Below are 16,192 nucleotides of genomic sequence, written 5' to 3' on the forward strand. Positions count from 1 at the left end.
CTGCACTATTCACGTGTCGGTGCTGATGTTACGTACCGATTGCGTAATCCGAAGCTCCACTCAATTAGTTGCACTGTTCGAGGCTCGTTGATCCAATATTTATAGACAAAAAAGTATCTATAAACGTTGCGTTGAGCGACCGCCGCCATTTTCCACAACAGACTGCGAAATACCTCTCGGCGCAATTTCGACGGAAAAATCGCAGCGATTGCTGCGACGTTGCGACGCTGCGACCAACCGGTTGGTCGCAGCCGAAAATCGCAGAAACGGCCCTGCGACTGCGATTTTCGTCGCATGCGACGGAAATCGCACTTCCGGTGCGATAATCGCAGTGCAAAATCGCACCATGTGAAACGGCCTTAAGTTGTCCTGTCGTAGCCTCCGAGATTTGGGCGCGCAAATCTCGAAGGCCTTGGTCGTGAGCGCTTGTTCCTCCTCCGTCTTTTGTGGTCACTTCACGTCCAACAATGCTCTGCGGCTCACCCGAAATTTCCGTTTTCGGAATTCGTTGTTAAAAATTCCGAGGCAGCCTATTTACGAGAGAAAATGTCGCGCTGCAGACGCTCCCCGTTCCGTACTTGTCTACGCCTCGCCTCTTCAGATGTGTTCCGCGTGCGCAGTCACCGCCCTACCCGCGAGGCCAACTTGCCGACCGGCTGGGTATGCTCTCTCTCGCTGAAAGGTGCAGTTCCTCGTGTTGTGGAACTCTGGCGATGTAGGGAACCAGCGTACGTTCGACTGGTTCTTTCAGAGCGTTGCATCACCAACCCGGGTTTGGCGATAGCCACAATATTTACATGACTTAAACCTAGTGTTATCCGTAAACTACATATCTAGAAGATAAACCTGTTCAGACGAGCCCTTAGTCATTCAAGCAAAACATGCTTATTCGTTCGATTTCAAAGGCGTTAAGGAAGCATTCTTTGTAGGTATCGATTTCTTATATGCAATTCTTCGATACAAGTATCCGTTATGGCCTTCTTGACTAAGTCTAACATGAGTGTACATTTTGACTTGAAACTCCTCCCATACTGCTACTGCGAGAGTAGTGAGCATGAACTCTGTAATAAGGCACTCCCGTATATCTGTAAAAAATGAAATATTCTGCTTAGATTAACTTCTGAATGCCAAAAGAAGTGTAATGATTAAACATTTTATATAGGGAAAAATTTTTTGTACATTCGATACAGTAGTAACTAATGTAAATATGCGCATCCTGAAGAGCAAGAAAGAGGAATAGCGAGCGAGGGCTCACTGTCGAACTAGGAGCGCGAACTTTATCTGACAAAATACCGGTCACGTGACTGAACCGATTGCTCGATTCGGCAGCTCCTGGGTCAAAAACCCGAAAGGAGTTGTTCCACGCGGCCGCAAACCAGAGTCGGAGCGTATTAGGATGTACCAATGGTTCCGTCCTCACGCGCCTTCAATATCATCCCACGATGTCTGCACCTCTGGCCACCCGTGCCAGAGGTGCACACTGTTTTCGTATCCTTACGACAACAGCGTCGTATCGACTGCGTTTGACGGTTGTGGCCGTGCCGCCTATCGTGTCCGCAAGTTTCTATTCCTGTGCACGCTCGTGTTTTGATAAAAAAGCGTTGTTGCGAAACCCATCGGTTCGGCCGTCGGACCATTGTCGCCCTCCAGAAAAGGAGTCGTCTCGAGGCGCAAGCACCCTCGCGTCATTTGTGGTGGCCCGCCGTCGTTGGCAATCGCCATTTCTTTTCACCACCGTGCGCGTCATAACGCCGATGCGACCGTCAGTATGGCGCGTAAGAGGAAACGCATTCGCCAACACTGGCGAGTGCGCAGCCGCTGTCCCCTTGCGTAACGGCTGCGGTGGTGAAAAACAGCCGGATTAGCTAAAGGCTTGTTTTGCTAGGCGCCAGCGAAGGCACCTGCCCACTTTCGTCGCCCGCTAGGTGCATAAACCTGCCGCAACCACTGGCACGTTGAATAATTTCCTGCATATATTGCGGAGTTGCTACTGCTGTTCTGCTGCCCACCGTACGTTTATTTTGCGGCGTGTTTCCGAGATGACAGAGCGTGTCGTGGATTCCTGCGTCGCCACATCTGTTACACCAGAGGAACGCGACCTCGTCACTTTCGATGCCATCGTCCAGGCGAGCTTTCGATCAACCGCAGCGTTGTCTTCGGAAGAGATTCCTCGGATGGGCGCGGCTTCGCGATGTCAGTGGCTCGCCTCTGCTCCTTCTATCGTGCGGCGGGACATCGATAGCAAAAGACCGTGTCAAAACGTCCTGGCGGGGTTTGCTCACCTTTGTCGAAGAACAGAACGATTATCATCGCACTCTTAGGGGGGGGGGGGGGGGGGGGGCATCTTCGGCGCCTCTCGTGTTGTGCCTCGTGTCGTCTTCGTCGCGTGTCAGTAGAATGATGGCCTCCGAGATCGGTAAGGGCGCGTCGCCCGATCGCGGAGGCCATTGTAGAAGCCTCGAGTTTCCTACTAAAATTACTAGAGGGAACTCTGCCACTGCCGTCGTTCAGCCAGTATGAGACTGCTGGTTAGCACGTGGATTTGCCGGATCTACCTGCATGTGGCTTTGTTTACTACGCTTTATCTGCTTTTATTGGTGCGAGTAATCTTACTTGTCTGTAGCACGAGGCAATACGCCTCGCCGCATATACGTAATCAGTACTACTTGTTGCATCTCTAACGCAATAGTTTCTTGAAAACGATCAACTTGCAAAGTCACAAAGCCTTCAAAATCCCGAAGGACCAAGTTTAGGCAAATCCACGTACTCTCAGTCATGCCCACGCTGGCCGTGCTTCCAGCCCCCGTAGACACTAGTCACAGTTCGCTGTAGTAATTGTAGGAAACTCTAAAAAAAAAAAAAATAGTCACGTGAGCGGGATCAGATCAATCGCGCTGCAGTTGAGGCATCGACCAACTTTCACGACCTGACCACGTGTTCGTGACCGGTATTTGACCAGTTCGCAGCGTGCTTAGCTACTCACGCGAGTAGTGTTGCGCTGTAGTTGCTTCAAACGTACACATTCAAATCGCTCACCCCAACTGTCGCGCTTTGTCCGGTCTGATTCGCTGTAATTGTGTTTGATATGCCATTATAGAGTAGCCTTGCTCCGGAAGTGCTTCGAGTGTGTGCGTGTAAGGAACGCCGTGAACTCGTTCTGCTCAAAGCCTCCACTCGTGTGAAGCGAATGGAGAAGACCAGAGCTAGTCAGTCTAGTTCAGGAAGTGGCAGGCGAATCAAATAGACTGCAGGCGCGGACCAAAGCTGACTGCCTCTTATCCGCCGTGGATCGCTCAGATTCGGGCGTGACGGTGGGCACGACCGCACTAGAGCAGGCGCGCGTCACTTCTGCCCTATGAAAGCTTCCGACTCGGGCTCTGCGTATAAACGCCGGAGCCCGTGGTACATAGTAGCCATATCTTGACGACCGTAAAACTCGTCATAATCCCAGCTTATAGGCACTGCACGCCAAAGTTCTTGCGTTGCGCGTCGGTCATATTGCTTTCATTTTGTGGATTTGAGTCGGTTCGCAAGAGAATTACGTTCTCTTTACCACTGCAGTCCACTTTAGCGGCTTAAATGTGCCACCGAGGCGTGTTGACCGCCTGTCTGACGGCACTTTTTCCCTTTACGCGTTGACTGTAATGAGTGCGTGAATTGGAAAGGTCGCTCCGATTTGCCGTCTTCAAAAATGAATGCTCCTACTTTGCTGCTCATTCAGGTCACTGCAGTGTTTGCAGTGAATGAACTCGACGATTGAGGTCGATCCAATACGTTAGGCGGAGGCATAGTCGAAAGTAGTGCGAAGTATACGACAAACCGTATCATCGCTGCAAGGACGATTCTAGCAGGGAGTCAAGCTCAAACCGCATGAGAGCGATTTTGTGCGCGACTGCTTCGGGCGACGAAACGGGCCGTCGCGCGAACAGATCGCTCGTTCTTGTCGCTCGATCGCTGGGATCAGGAAATCTAGAATTCGTCGCCCGGAAGTGCTATGAGCGACTAGCCAATAGCACAAAGCCGGAACTGGATATACATCGGTCAAGTACTACCTATTGTCGCACGGAACAAGCACACTAGATTTTGATACGTGCAAGGATAATAGCGTGTAGTGCAAGACCTTTAGAAATATTTATGCTGCTCTCTACACTACTTAAAGTAATAAACCACGCGTCACGCCAGTTTCAGCGAGTATTTGCTGACCTCATACCGGCAACACCGGGGAGACGTCGCGTCGCTTGTCGTTGTCGCGTGCATGCGGTTTATACTTCACTATTGCTTTCGGAGTCACCCACTGTCGCGGAAATTGTAGCTGCAGTGAAACGGCGACGTGCGGCGCATATGACTGCTTAAAACCGCGAGCTATATGCCCACCCCTGTGCAACCACGCGGGCAGAGGTCTGCGTGAGCACGAGAAGAAGCGATGTCAGTGTTCGTCTTGCAGCAAGCGCTGCAGGCCAGGGCGCACTCTTTCCTGTTCCTCTGCTGGTTCCTTCTCTCCCACCTGACCTGTCCTCGCCGACCGTGAACGCCCGCGTCATGATCGATCCCCGCGCCCCTTGTTCTCTGGCTCTCCCCGGTTCGGCGCACCATCGCGGCAGCCCGCTCTCCCCCCTCCTGCGTACCCGCTCACCCCTGAGCGGTTGATCTGTGTAGCGTATGCCTCGGTGACAGGCAGTCGGCGTGCATTCGTCGTGAAAAGTTTGATCGCGATGACCTTCGATTCTGCTTTCCACTTGTGCGGCACCCTGTGCACAGTGTCGCGCCGCCTCGGGTAAAGCGGCCTGCTGCAACGTCGTCGACGGTGCCTCGTAGCACCTTCTGGATGGCCAAGGTCGCCTGCCGTTGACCCCTCGCCGCTTCTCTATTGCGTTTGCGCCGGGGCCACCGCTCTTGGTTTCCCAAGCATGCCAAGATCATTTGGCATGCCACATTGCCCCGGTATTGTAAGACGTCGCCCCGATAGGTTTGATCGCTTTTCACTGGATACCGCTAGCGCAAAATGAGGACCTTGGCCGCCCAGTACCGTTTTGGTGAATTCGCGTGCCATTCATCAGTAGCACGGCGAGCGCCAGTTGTCGTGAAAAAAGAGGCTCATTTGCCAGATTACACGACGCTTTTCCTTTCTCGGCTCTTGCGGGCGTCCGCTCGCGTTCCCACGTTGTGCGTGTGCATCGCGTGGGGAGGCCGACCTCCGGGACGAACTGCGGCCGTGTTTTCGGGGGCGGTCGGGGTGCGCAAAGAGCCCCGCGGGTACCCCCTCCGTCTAAACATGTCGCCGCTGCGACAGATGGCGTCCCCCGCAGCTCGCTCGCCGAGGGGCCTCGTGGGGAAAGAACCTTGGCTGCTCGGTCGGCCGAGCCGGTCGCCGGTTCGATGCGGGCCGGCCTTGACCCCAGCCGCCGGCGCCACGGCCGGTCCCTTGCCCGCGGCCCCTCCCCCGTCGTTTCGCCTCGCGCGTCCCTCCCGTCTTCTTCTGTGCGCCCTGCGATTGTTTCTGCCTGCACTGCTGCTGTCGGCTTAACTCAACGACGAAAGGCGAGCGCCGGCTTCATGCTGCTGCACGGCGTGGCCTCCTTGTGTGTAGCGCGAACATTACGTCGGGCAGCAATCGCTTCTGGACGTCCGATTCTGCACAACATCGACAACTCTGGGGTCGTTCAAGACCGCTGGAGTTATTCCTTTCTCGTACGACCAGGTGACATTATAAATCGACAGAAATTTGGGCAAGTAAGTGGTCAATATGAGATGCAACACGGTGCCCGTAGTCCAAGGAGAGCCAAAACTGCGCGGTGGCGCCTACATGCGAAAATTTTGAGAACTAAGCACCGCTACAATTACTGGTATTTATTAAACAAATATTTTCGTATGTCGGCGCCGCCGTGTAGTTTTGGGGCCCCATCGTACACGGGCACCGTGTTGCAGTTCATATTGAACGCGATTGCACGTTCGTCTCGGTATAGAAACGCCAGCAGAAAAATTGAGAAGGAATGGCGGCTGGGTGCAGGCCTCCTCAGTCACTTTCTTCTCGAGACGGTGACTCTATGGTCGAGAGCTTCAAAAGCGGCTTACGTACGCAAACCGTTTGCATCCCATAGTCTAAGGACTGGTGCTTTTAGACCTTTTCCACCATGTCGCATTGGGTTCAGCGCCAAAATTCCTCGAATCTACTCGAGATCTGCGAAGAGGACCTTCGGCTCTTAACACCGAATGACGTCTTCGTGGATTGCCCCGCCTCGCCCAAGGTCAGCCTATCTGAAGGGCATTCCTCGGCCGCACTGGTTCTTGCTAGCGTCACAGATGTGACAGATATCCCGAGAGTCTACGTTTATTTATGCTAATCGAACAGCTAGAGTATACCGGCTATCTGCCTGGCTGTACCGCGCTAGGGTGTACGGTTCTGTCTGCGCGAGAAGAGTTGCGCGAACGCAAACATCTTAGCGATGTTCGCGCCGTTCTCGATGTTCGCGCCGTTATTTTTTTTTTTTCCACGAGTTTGTGGGTTTAGTCAAAAAAGAAAGGTCCAGTTGAGCTAGAATTTGCGCAAGCGGTTCTGTTAATGCCTGAAGTCTGCAAAGCAAACGTTTGTGGCTATCTGGCAACTTCAATGAATGTCCACGGTGGATGATTAACTGCGCATGCGCCTCGGTTGTGTTCCGTCGAATTATGGCGTTCACTGTAGCTTTATCGTCTCGTGCGCCGAGGAACGTTCCTCGGCCTCCCTGCTGCTGATCGCGCTCGTTGCGTGCGGTGGATTAGGTGCACGAGCCCATAGTTCCGGAGTCTCCTCGTAAGCAGCGGCTGCGTTCGCACCGTGTGAAACTCGCGGGTATCCTTTAGTAGATTGCATCCGAGTCCGGTGGGCAACTCTTGCGTGTTGTCGGTGCGCCAACGTGGCCGGTAGCGAGTCTTCCGACGGGCGGCGTTCCCAGCGGGTCGTCCTCGTGCATCTATCTGGTCGTTTTTCCGGCCGCGCCTCCTGCGTGCGGTCGAAGGACGGCGACGACCCCGTCGTGCGATGACCGGCGCGCCGTTTGAACCTGGCCGGTCGTGTTTGTCGGTGGCGCAACGCGGAACGAGGGGACGCTCGCGGAGAGGTCGTCGGTCGGGACGCACGGAGGATGCTATTGGGAGCATGATTTAATAGGCGCCTCTTCCCCTCTCTCGAGCGAGAAAAAGGGAGAAAAGAATCTGCTCGAGGTGCGTTCGGGACGCGGAGCATCTTCGCTGGCGTGAATCGGAGGCAGCTGTGCCGTAAATAGCCGTCCGCACGAGGCACCTCCCGCCGAAGGTGGGAAAAGCGCGGCGCGCACTCGGGGTCGCCGAGTTCGCGTAGGCCTTCTCGCCCAAACACGAACGGTGATCATTGAGGAGCCGGGGAGCTGTGTTAGACGCGGGCTGCATCGGAGGAGTATTCATTTTGCGCCTTCCACCCCTGACTTCGTGATATTTGCTGACTGCTCGCTATGGCGCGACTTGGAAGAACTCGCCTGTATTAGCCGCCTATTTGTCGCAGGTCGATAAGTATTTCCCAGTGGAGACTCGATCGTTTCGGGACGCATTGTAGAAGCCACGTTTGGTATCGTTTCCTCGATCGTTCTTTCGAAATGTGTATTTTTCAGATTAGTCGTAGGCCGGAAGGCGCTGTTGCGAGTGTTGCAAGTGCATGGTTTGTCTTCGCCACTCGGGTTGCTTGCTTCGAAAAGTTTGCCTTTAAGCGCGCGTTTTCTGCCACGCGAAGCGCTATATAACAGCGTTTATATTATTGCTGATGAAACGTAACGCGCGTTCTTTCAAATGCGTCAAGCATGCGCGTTAAGTTCGTAAACGAACCTGCCGGTACATTTTGCACCCTGATTTCCACGTTTCGCAAAGAAGGAAACGAAAGAAAGCAGATGGAGAATAGAAAGAGCTGGGAAAGCGAACGAAACGGGAGTTCGGTGGAGGCCACCGCCACGCACTGTGAAGGTAGCAAGCAGGCAAACGATGGCAGCTCGAGTTTCTTTTCTTCGGATCTCGACGCTGGGTCCGGGAGCATTTCTTTCTCTTTAATAGCGCCGTTTCCCGTTCCTGCCTGCCGCAGAATGTAGGTCGCGCCTCGTGGGCGAGCGAGAGAAGTTCGCTGCAGGGTTCACACTGTGTACATGGAAAGCTAGGCGAACAGTGTTGGATGCCCGGCGGAGGAAGACGGGCCGAGCGCCGGTCGGCTGCGCGTCGCCGGCGCTCTCGGGACGCGCGAAGGCCGTTGCTCCTTTCCATGTGGCAAGCCGCGCGCGTGGCCAGGAGCGTCGTGGCGCCTCGCTTTTGTCCGTGCCCGCTCGGTCGGGGCGCGGCGATAAACGCCGGGCGGGACTCTTTGGCGTCGGGGGAAGGAGTCGCCCCCCCCCCCCCCTTTGTGTGTCATCCCCGCGCTCCTTTCGAGGGGAGGAAACAGCGAGCGCGGAAACTGGGTCAGATTCGTATGCACCACCCGGCCGCTTTTTCTTGGCTGCCGGAATTGTGTGCATTTTTCTTCTCCGCCGTGTTCCCGCTCGCGAGGAGGTCTCGGCGTTGTTGCCGCCGAGCGATTTGTCCTTCGCGGCGTTCAAAACACGAGCGCCCGATTCCACACCCCCTCCCCCCAGCGTTAGCACGATGGCGCTCGTGGATTCTTCGCGCGGAATCGAATGTGGCAGTGTGTGCCACGCTCACCGTTTCCTGGAAGTGGCGCGGAGGAGGTCGTCGCACGTGTGCGCGTTAACTGTGCGCGAGCCTGATCCGCGAGAGTGGCGCGAGCGTTAGCCATCGCTAAATGCGACGCATTCCACCCCGATTGGAATAGTGTCTCGCCACATTCGCCGTCTAGCAGTGTGGGCCACAAATTTAGGTACAGGCTCGCTCGTTGCTGCTGCCCTGTATAATATGCGGCTGTGTTGTGACCCGTGCCGTGTCTCCTCTCTGTTTTGCAGCTGCGCGCGGTGAGGTGCTGCCGGAGTCGTCTAGCAGCATGGCCATTCCCCGCCTGCCCACTCCGCCTCCGCAAAGCGAGGTCAACACGCCCGTGGCCGAGAGCTGGTGCTACACTCAGGTGAGCGCTCTTCCTTTACGTCCGTGTCGACAAGCGTCGGGTGAGGCCAGGGACACCGCGCCCGCTGAGCCACGTGGCGTCAGGCACAATCGAGCCCTCGACTGGAAGCCGGCTCGCATTCGTGCTTGACGGCGACTGCAGTGACCGCGGTTCGAAGCGCGCCAGCAGCAGAAAGTGTGCTTCCTACATCGGCATAGTCAGATTAACATTTAATTATCTCGAATAACTATCAGCCACTGTCATGTTACGGTGCAGAGTATAGTCAAAGCGGAGGAGGACACAATGGCTGGTGCGGTCCGCCATGCGTCTTATTTAACTTAATGTTTGAACGTAAATTGCGTCATACAATGCGGGAAGTGCGATTTACACACAAACTGCAGACATGATAGCTTCGGATTGTAATTGGAATATACGAGAAAAACATGATTCTGTTACGCGGAAACCCCTTATCCAGATGCCCTTTTGGGGGTGAGCACGCCACGAAAAATCCCGGTGAACTAGAAGCTAACGGGTTCGCTGTAAAACGGGACGCGTGACATTTTTGTTTACATCCTAGTGCCCTGTTAATGTGTTTCGTCCCGGAAACATCGTCAGATGATCAATGGCCTTCATTTGCGTGTGTCGAGCAGTCGAGAGGGAAAAAGCGTTATTCAATAAATTATCTCGTCATCTACTTTGTTGAGCTGGGTGCTCGAGGAAACATAGAAATTATATATATGTTGCCGAGTTATTTTTTCTAGCACCTTTGCCTTTCGACCAAACATGCGAAAAAGTGACGTTCCGGAGAGTCTGGGCTGCACTGGGGTGTGTCGACATGCATGTGGCGTAACGAGGTACTCGGCGTGGCTCTTTCTCTGCGCTCGGCAGCGGCAAACAGATCGTATGACGCTCCGGAATTCTGCGCTCGTACTCTGAGTCATGCCGTGCGTTCTTCTAGAGGGGGCATTGACACCGCTGTTTGAAATCTGTTCATCTGACGAACCGGGAAGTGGGTTCTATTTCTTTCGGTTCTGTTCATTTATTACTGCCCGTCCCGCGAAATGGCCGATCCCGCAGATGGGACCTGGAGAAGGGCTTCGTGTAAGCCGATGAAGGGGGAAAAAAGACAAGAGAAGACAAAATATGCGCCCGTAGCTTAATAAGTCTTTTGCTCGTGCGCAACGACAGCTGAGCAGTGCAAATAGGCCACTCTGGTGGTGCAGCGCTGCTGAGCACGAGGTAGCGTGTTCGATACCAGGCCGCGTTCCGATGAGGGTGGAATGCAGAAACACTGGTGCACCGCGCTTTGAGTGCCCACTGGTGGTCACAGTTAACCGGAGCCCTCCACTCCGACGGCCCGCGTAAAGTTCCCATTTGTGCCATTTCCGGCTTTTCGTTTCCGGCGCTAAATGGAGGCCATGAACCTCGAAAACCTAGAATGCTGGCAAGCTTCAGAGTGCCCTCGACAATTCACTGTGGTAGCTTTTCTGCGAACTTGTTTGGCAGTTTTCCAGGGGGTGCATGTGTGCAGAAGCCGGTCACGTGGGAGCAGAACGTAGCTATACCTTTCGACGCGATCGCTCGTCACTCGTTACATGGCCCAGTGTAGCAGCGTAACAGACGACCGAGCGAGCCGGAGTGAATGCCCATTTAATTGTAACGTTCTAACTGATATTTTCCTAACCACTGACTGTACTGGTCCATGACTGTACTGGTCCCCGGAGTCCGTGTGAAAGGCTACTCATGGGCGAATGCGCGGTTCCTTCCGCGTGTGACTTCCGAATCTCGTATCTCACGGCTTCTTATCGCACTCGAGCGCGACTCCACAGCTTGATCGTTGAATCCTCGCGCGGGCAAGTGTAGCGAAAAACTTCGCTTCGAGTTTTTTTTCTTCCATAGTGACACGGCGCAGAAACGGGAACCGAGAGTGCGGTGGACGTGTAACGATCCGTAGCGCTCAGCTTGCGAGTCAGACCCCTGACCCGTCCCCGCCACTTCGTCTACGTTTACTGTAACAGGGCACGCAGTTTCGGTGTCGCCTCGGTCCAGTAACGGGGGGCCGGTGCTTCGACGATTGCATGCGTCGAGTCCGTCTTTCGGTCAGGGCATTTTCGCCGAATGAGATCATCCGGTAGTTTCGCGTATCCGGACCACGCGAACGGAAGTTGTCTGGGACGTGGTTTCCGTTTTGAAACCGGGCCGGAGACAAGCTGCGGAGTAATTTGCCGCTGGCCTCGGCGCGCTTCCCGGTCGCCCTGTTTGCTTCGTGGCCGCCGCGGTGACTGTGGCGCTGAGCACCGGGTCGATTCCATGCCATGCCACCGCCCGGTTTAAAGGGTTCAGCCTCATCCATCCATCCATCCGGTGGTGGAGGTGGTGGATAAGTACAAATATCTTGGAGTGTGGATAAACAATGGGGCTAAGTACCTAACGGAACATGAAAAATATGTGACGGCTAAAGGTAGCAGAAATGCAGCTGTGATGAAAAATAGGGCACTGTGGAATTACAATAGGTACGAAGTGGTGAGAGGGATTTGGAAAGGGGTGATGGTCCCTAGCTTGACTTTCGGCAATGCGGTCCTGTGCATGAGATCAGAGGTTCGAGCAAGGTTGGAAGTTAAGCAGCGAGGGGTAGGTAGACTGGCTCTGGGAGCACACGGAAATACACCAAATCAGGGGGTACAGGGTGACATGGGATGGACGTCATTCGAGGGCAGGGAAGCCAGCAGCAAGATAGAATTTGAGGAGCGATTGAGAGAAATGGCAGAAAAGCGGTAGGTAAGGAGAGTTTTCAGTTATTTGTGCATGAGGAATGTTGATACAAAATGGAGGAAGCTGACCAGAAAACTGTCAATCAAATATTTGGACTGCAGGAGGGGTGCAAACCAGGAAACAGCGGTTAAGAAAAAGGTTAAGGAAACAGAGAGGGGGCTGTGGAAAACAGGGATGCAGACGAAATCAGCACTGGGCACATACCGAACTTTCAAGCAAGAAATTGCCAAAGAAAATATCTACGATAATTCTAGGGGAAGCTCTTTGGTGTTTGAAGCCAGGACGGGAGTATTGCGGACTAAGATGTACCGAGTCAAGAACCAAGGTATAGACACGTTGTGCTGTGCGTGTGGAGAAGAGGAAACGGCTGAACACCTCATACTTTTCTGTAAAGGGCTTAACCCTACAGTGCAAGGCAACGGGGCTGATTTTTTCAAAGCATTGGGGTTTAGGGACAGTGAAGGCAAAATAGACTTTAAGCGGGTAGAAATAACCAAACAGAGGTTATCAGATTGGTGGATAAAATCAAGGCAGGGGTGAAATTTCACCCACCACAAAGTACAAAATATGTTAATAGTCGTATCGGGAAGCGTTGCGCGTACAAACGGACAAACACAGGAAAAAGACGTGAACGGATAGAGCGCAATAGTCATGGCTAGGTTAATAGTCATGGCTAGGTGGCGTATGCCACCGCCCGGTTTAAAGGGTTCAACCTCATCCATCCATCCATCCATCCATTCCCCAATCGCGTTCCGATCGTGGCGGAATGCCGAAATCTCTACGCTCTTTAAAGATATCTATAAACGTTGCTTTAAAGGACCCTGACCGCAATGGGGGCGATATGCAAGAACGCTCTTGCACCAAGATTTAGCTGTGCGTGAAAGAGCCCCCTCCCGGGAGGCGGGGGGGGGGGGGGGGGGGGCAAAGTTAATCTGGCGTCCCTCATAATTATATTGTGGTTCTGGCACGTAGAACCCCAGAATTCAAATAATTAGAAGCCCGAGCTATTGCCAGCTTATCGGAAGCCTTCCAGTGCGGGCAAAATTTTTTCCCGCCTTGTACGAGTCGTCACCCAGTCCGTTCGCGGGTTCGAGTTTGAACCTTTCTCGGTGGGTCGGCGTGCAGGTTTCAAGGTGGCCTCAACGTTCCTTCGTCGTTGCTTTTAGGCCTAGCGGTATGGCGAACAGTGCTCGGAGCCGTGCTTGGGGTCACGCGTCTCTCAGCGCGCGCGTGCGGATGGGTCGGCTGTGAATGCAGAAATGTTCGATATGGCCGGGACTTAACGTGGCACAATGAGAAAAGGAGCCGGTGTCAAGTCGGCGCTTTCTACTTTATCGTGAAAAGCCGGCAAGTGCGTAGGAAACGGGTCACCCGTGGTCGCGCCCGCGCACAAAAGGTTCGCGTCCCGACACCGCTGCGCGCGAGGACCCCCCCTTGTTGGAGGGGGGCAGGTCACGCGGTCGCCCCTTCCACCCTGCCCGTCTGCATTCTGCGCTGAGTGAAGAGCGACCTCGTCGGCCGATTGTTGTGTGTGAACGGCCTTTCGGCAGCGCCTCTTCCCCCCTGCCCCGTGGCAACAGCAGAGAGAGAGAGAGAGGAGGCGCGAGCGAGGGCACTGCTCTGGCGCTTCCTTTTGGTTGCCTCCCCCCCTCCGGTCAAATGTTTTGTCGCGCCCAGACATCCGCCCCGCCGCTCGTCTTGTGTGCGCGACCCGCTGTTTTCGCTGCCTCCTCCTCTCTCTCGGGCGAGCAGGGAAGCCCGTGTGCACTGCTCCCTCTCTCTCTCTTGGTTCGACCAGGAGTCGTGCACTGCGTCGTAGGGGGGCGAGCTCCGTCGTATTATAAACGATGTCCTCTGGCCGCATCCACTGGAGGGGCGCTCGGGGCCAGCATCTCTGCGAGGCTGCGAGACGGTCTCGTCTGCACGTCGCGCGTGTGGTGAAGGCGCCCCCGGCCGAGAAGCGTTTGCGCCGCATCTGGTTGCAAGGCGTGGTCGAAATCGACCAGCTAGGGCCCTATGTGCCTCTTCGTTCAAGCTACGGAGTGCATATGCTGGCGGCATACCAGTTGGTTGAGACCTCGAAACAACTGCTATAAAAGCCGCTGCTTGTGAGTTGGTTCAAATAGCAGAATGCGAACCTGGTTGTGGCACTCGTAAGAGAAAGAACGTTCGGGTCTAAAATCCTCCTGAGAATTTGGGAGAAGCTTAGAATAATCAAATGTTGCATTCACTGTACTCTCCTCCTCCCGTCTTGTATTGCGTTGCTTAACTTAGCTCCGTCAAGTGGGGGGGACGCCACCTTAGGAGGCCTCGGTTAGGAAGCTTGAGTAGGGAGGCCCTAGCTTGTTGAGGGGGGGGGGGGGGGGGGGGGAGTGCATTCTGCGAGCAACTTTTCACCCGATGTTCGCAAGTGGCCAGACGTGCGCGAGCGCGACTGCTCCCCCTCCGCCCGAACGCTTTGGGTCACACGAGACGTGACCTTGTGGTCGGCCCCCGCGGGCCATTAGGGACTCTCGAAATAGGTCAGCCGAAGAGGTCTTCCTTTTTTCGCCGCTCCTCCTCTTGTTTCCGCTTTCTCTTGTCCGTGAACGGCCCAGGGCCGCGCGGTTCCGCCTTCCGATCTGGCTGCATCGAGCCGCCGCAGTGGCCTTGCCGCCGCCGGGGCAGAGCGCACGTGTTTATCGTCTCCGTACTGCGCCGGATTTTTTCGGGCTCCTCCGATCGATGCAGCATCCGCGGGTCACGCCGCCTGTGTAGGGTGCCTCGATGCCCAGCGCCGCCGTCCAGGGTGGAGACAACCCCGCTGGCGCCGCCATATTGTGTCACACGAGCTGAGACTCAGCTACGCTTGCGTTCATAAAGTGTTACTCGCGGCGCGCTTCCAAGTGCTTTGCCTTGATGAGGATTTTTTATCGGTGTCCCATCTGCATATCTTTATAACCAATAGCCGTTAACTCGTCGAAGGTCGAAGACGTAAATGTATGGCGCCGGGAACATGCCCCAAGTTGCCTAATTCAATCACATTTAATATGCCGTGTGTATGTTTAAAATACGCACTATTTTTTTTTTTTGCGCTTCGATGCTTGGTATATAAGGTTTGCGACCCCCTGTGTGTGGAAGTTTTTCTTTTTAGCTGTTGTATTTTGGTTTACACGTCACGCCTCCTTTACCGTAGCCAGCCACTCGCGCACGGCGGTTAGTTTCCCTTGCGTTGCGCGTGCTCTTCGCGTTCGTTGCAATTATTTGACGATATCTACGCGCAATTTTGCTTTTTTTTTCGCCCACAAAACTGTGTGCTGACAGGATTAAGCTGGTGTAAAAATAACTGCGATGTGAAAATAAGGTTTAGTTAGTACTGTAGAGAAAAATGTAGCGCAACTTGTCTGTGTCAATCTTGCGTAGTACACACAAGAAATCAAACGATGCACAAAATACATTTACTTATAATGTCTAGTACAATCAATCATGAAAGAGATATGTACATAAAAAATTATCTGTAGGCTCGACACACTATTCGGGATAGAGAGAGTTTTTTTTATTTATTCATTACATGGGGGGGGGGGGGGGGTTCAAGTGAGTACATCAACCTTATTACACACAATATAAATCGAAAACAAGAATGCAAACAAGAAAACGCAACCGCGGGTAATATTAATCAAGATATCCAGCCAGATATCCAGCCAGAATACATACATCAGCTACCATCGAATACGTCGCATCAGCCAAACACATCGATGGCGAGTACAGAGCATTTCATAAATAACCATTAGAACACTGATAACTACATTGAAAAAATAAACAACACTGCATACATATCACGTACAAAAACCGTAAATGAAACTAAGACAGTCAAATACAGATTAGCAATGTTTTTCACTTCGAAAATATAGTCCCTGATGATGTAGGGCTGTTGACTTTAACAGACGGCGCCCATCCTGTCGATTTCCCTCGTACTGGTCCTCTTCAAAGTGTTTCTAAGTACAGGTCAAACAACAAAAGTGATTATTGATATGAAAAGTTGCCTTGTAAATACAGAGAACCCATTACAGTGCTTAAAAATATATTTTAGCAGAAGCAATGCTGTATTACCTCGCTTCACACGTTTCGAAGAAATGCACAGGCTACATACAACAGACACCATGCCAGAAAGCGCCGGAACATTTTGGTCCCAAGATGCCCCTTAACTCTACTACACCTGGGCATACCGTGCACAGGCATTTAATGACCGTCACAGTACCCACTACGATCGGGAATGAGCACGAATGACCATCGGCTTACGATCACCACGCTATAAATATGTACAAGTCTAAAAAATCAGCTATGTAACGTAACACCCTGAGGTCCGCAAGATATCCCCTGAGAAATCAGAGAAAA

General features: G+C 53.4%; 1 protein-coding gene across 5 annotated transcripts in view; it reads left to right on the forward strand.

Annotated features, from left to right (window-relative positions):
* LOC119455359 (protein roadkill) overlaps nucleotides 1-16,192 on the forward strand; it is a 154,680-nt gene that overhangs the window by 117,652 nt on the left and 20,836 nt on the right. For all 5 annotated transcript variants that reach the window (XM_049668722.1, XM_049668721.1, XM_037716745.2 and 2 more), the window contains one exon: nucleotides 8,949-9,067. In XM_049668722.1, the coding sequence (XP_049524679.1) occupies nucleotides 8,987-9,067 (81 nt within the window). In that variant the 5' untranslated portion in view covers nucleotides 8,949-8,986. The remainder of the gene's footprint in view (nucleotides 1-8,948; nucleotides 9,068-16,192) is intronic.

This window comes from Dermacentor silvarum, chromosome 6 (genome assembly GCF_013339745.2).
Source record: "Dermacentor silvarum isolate Dsil-2018 chromosome 6, BIME_Dsil_1.4, whole genome shotgun sequence".
Classification (NCBI taxonomy): domain Eukaryota; kingdom Metazoa; phylum Arthropoda; class Arachnida; order Ixodida; family Ixodidae; genus Dermacentor; species Dermacentor silvarum.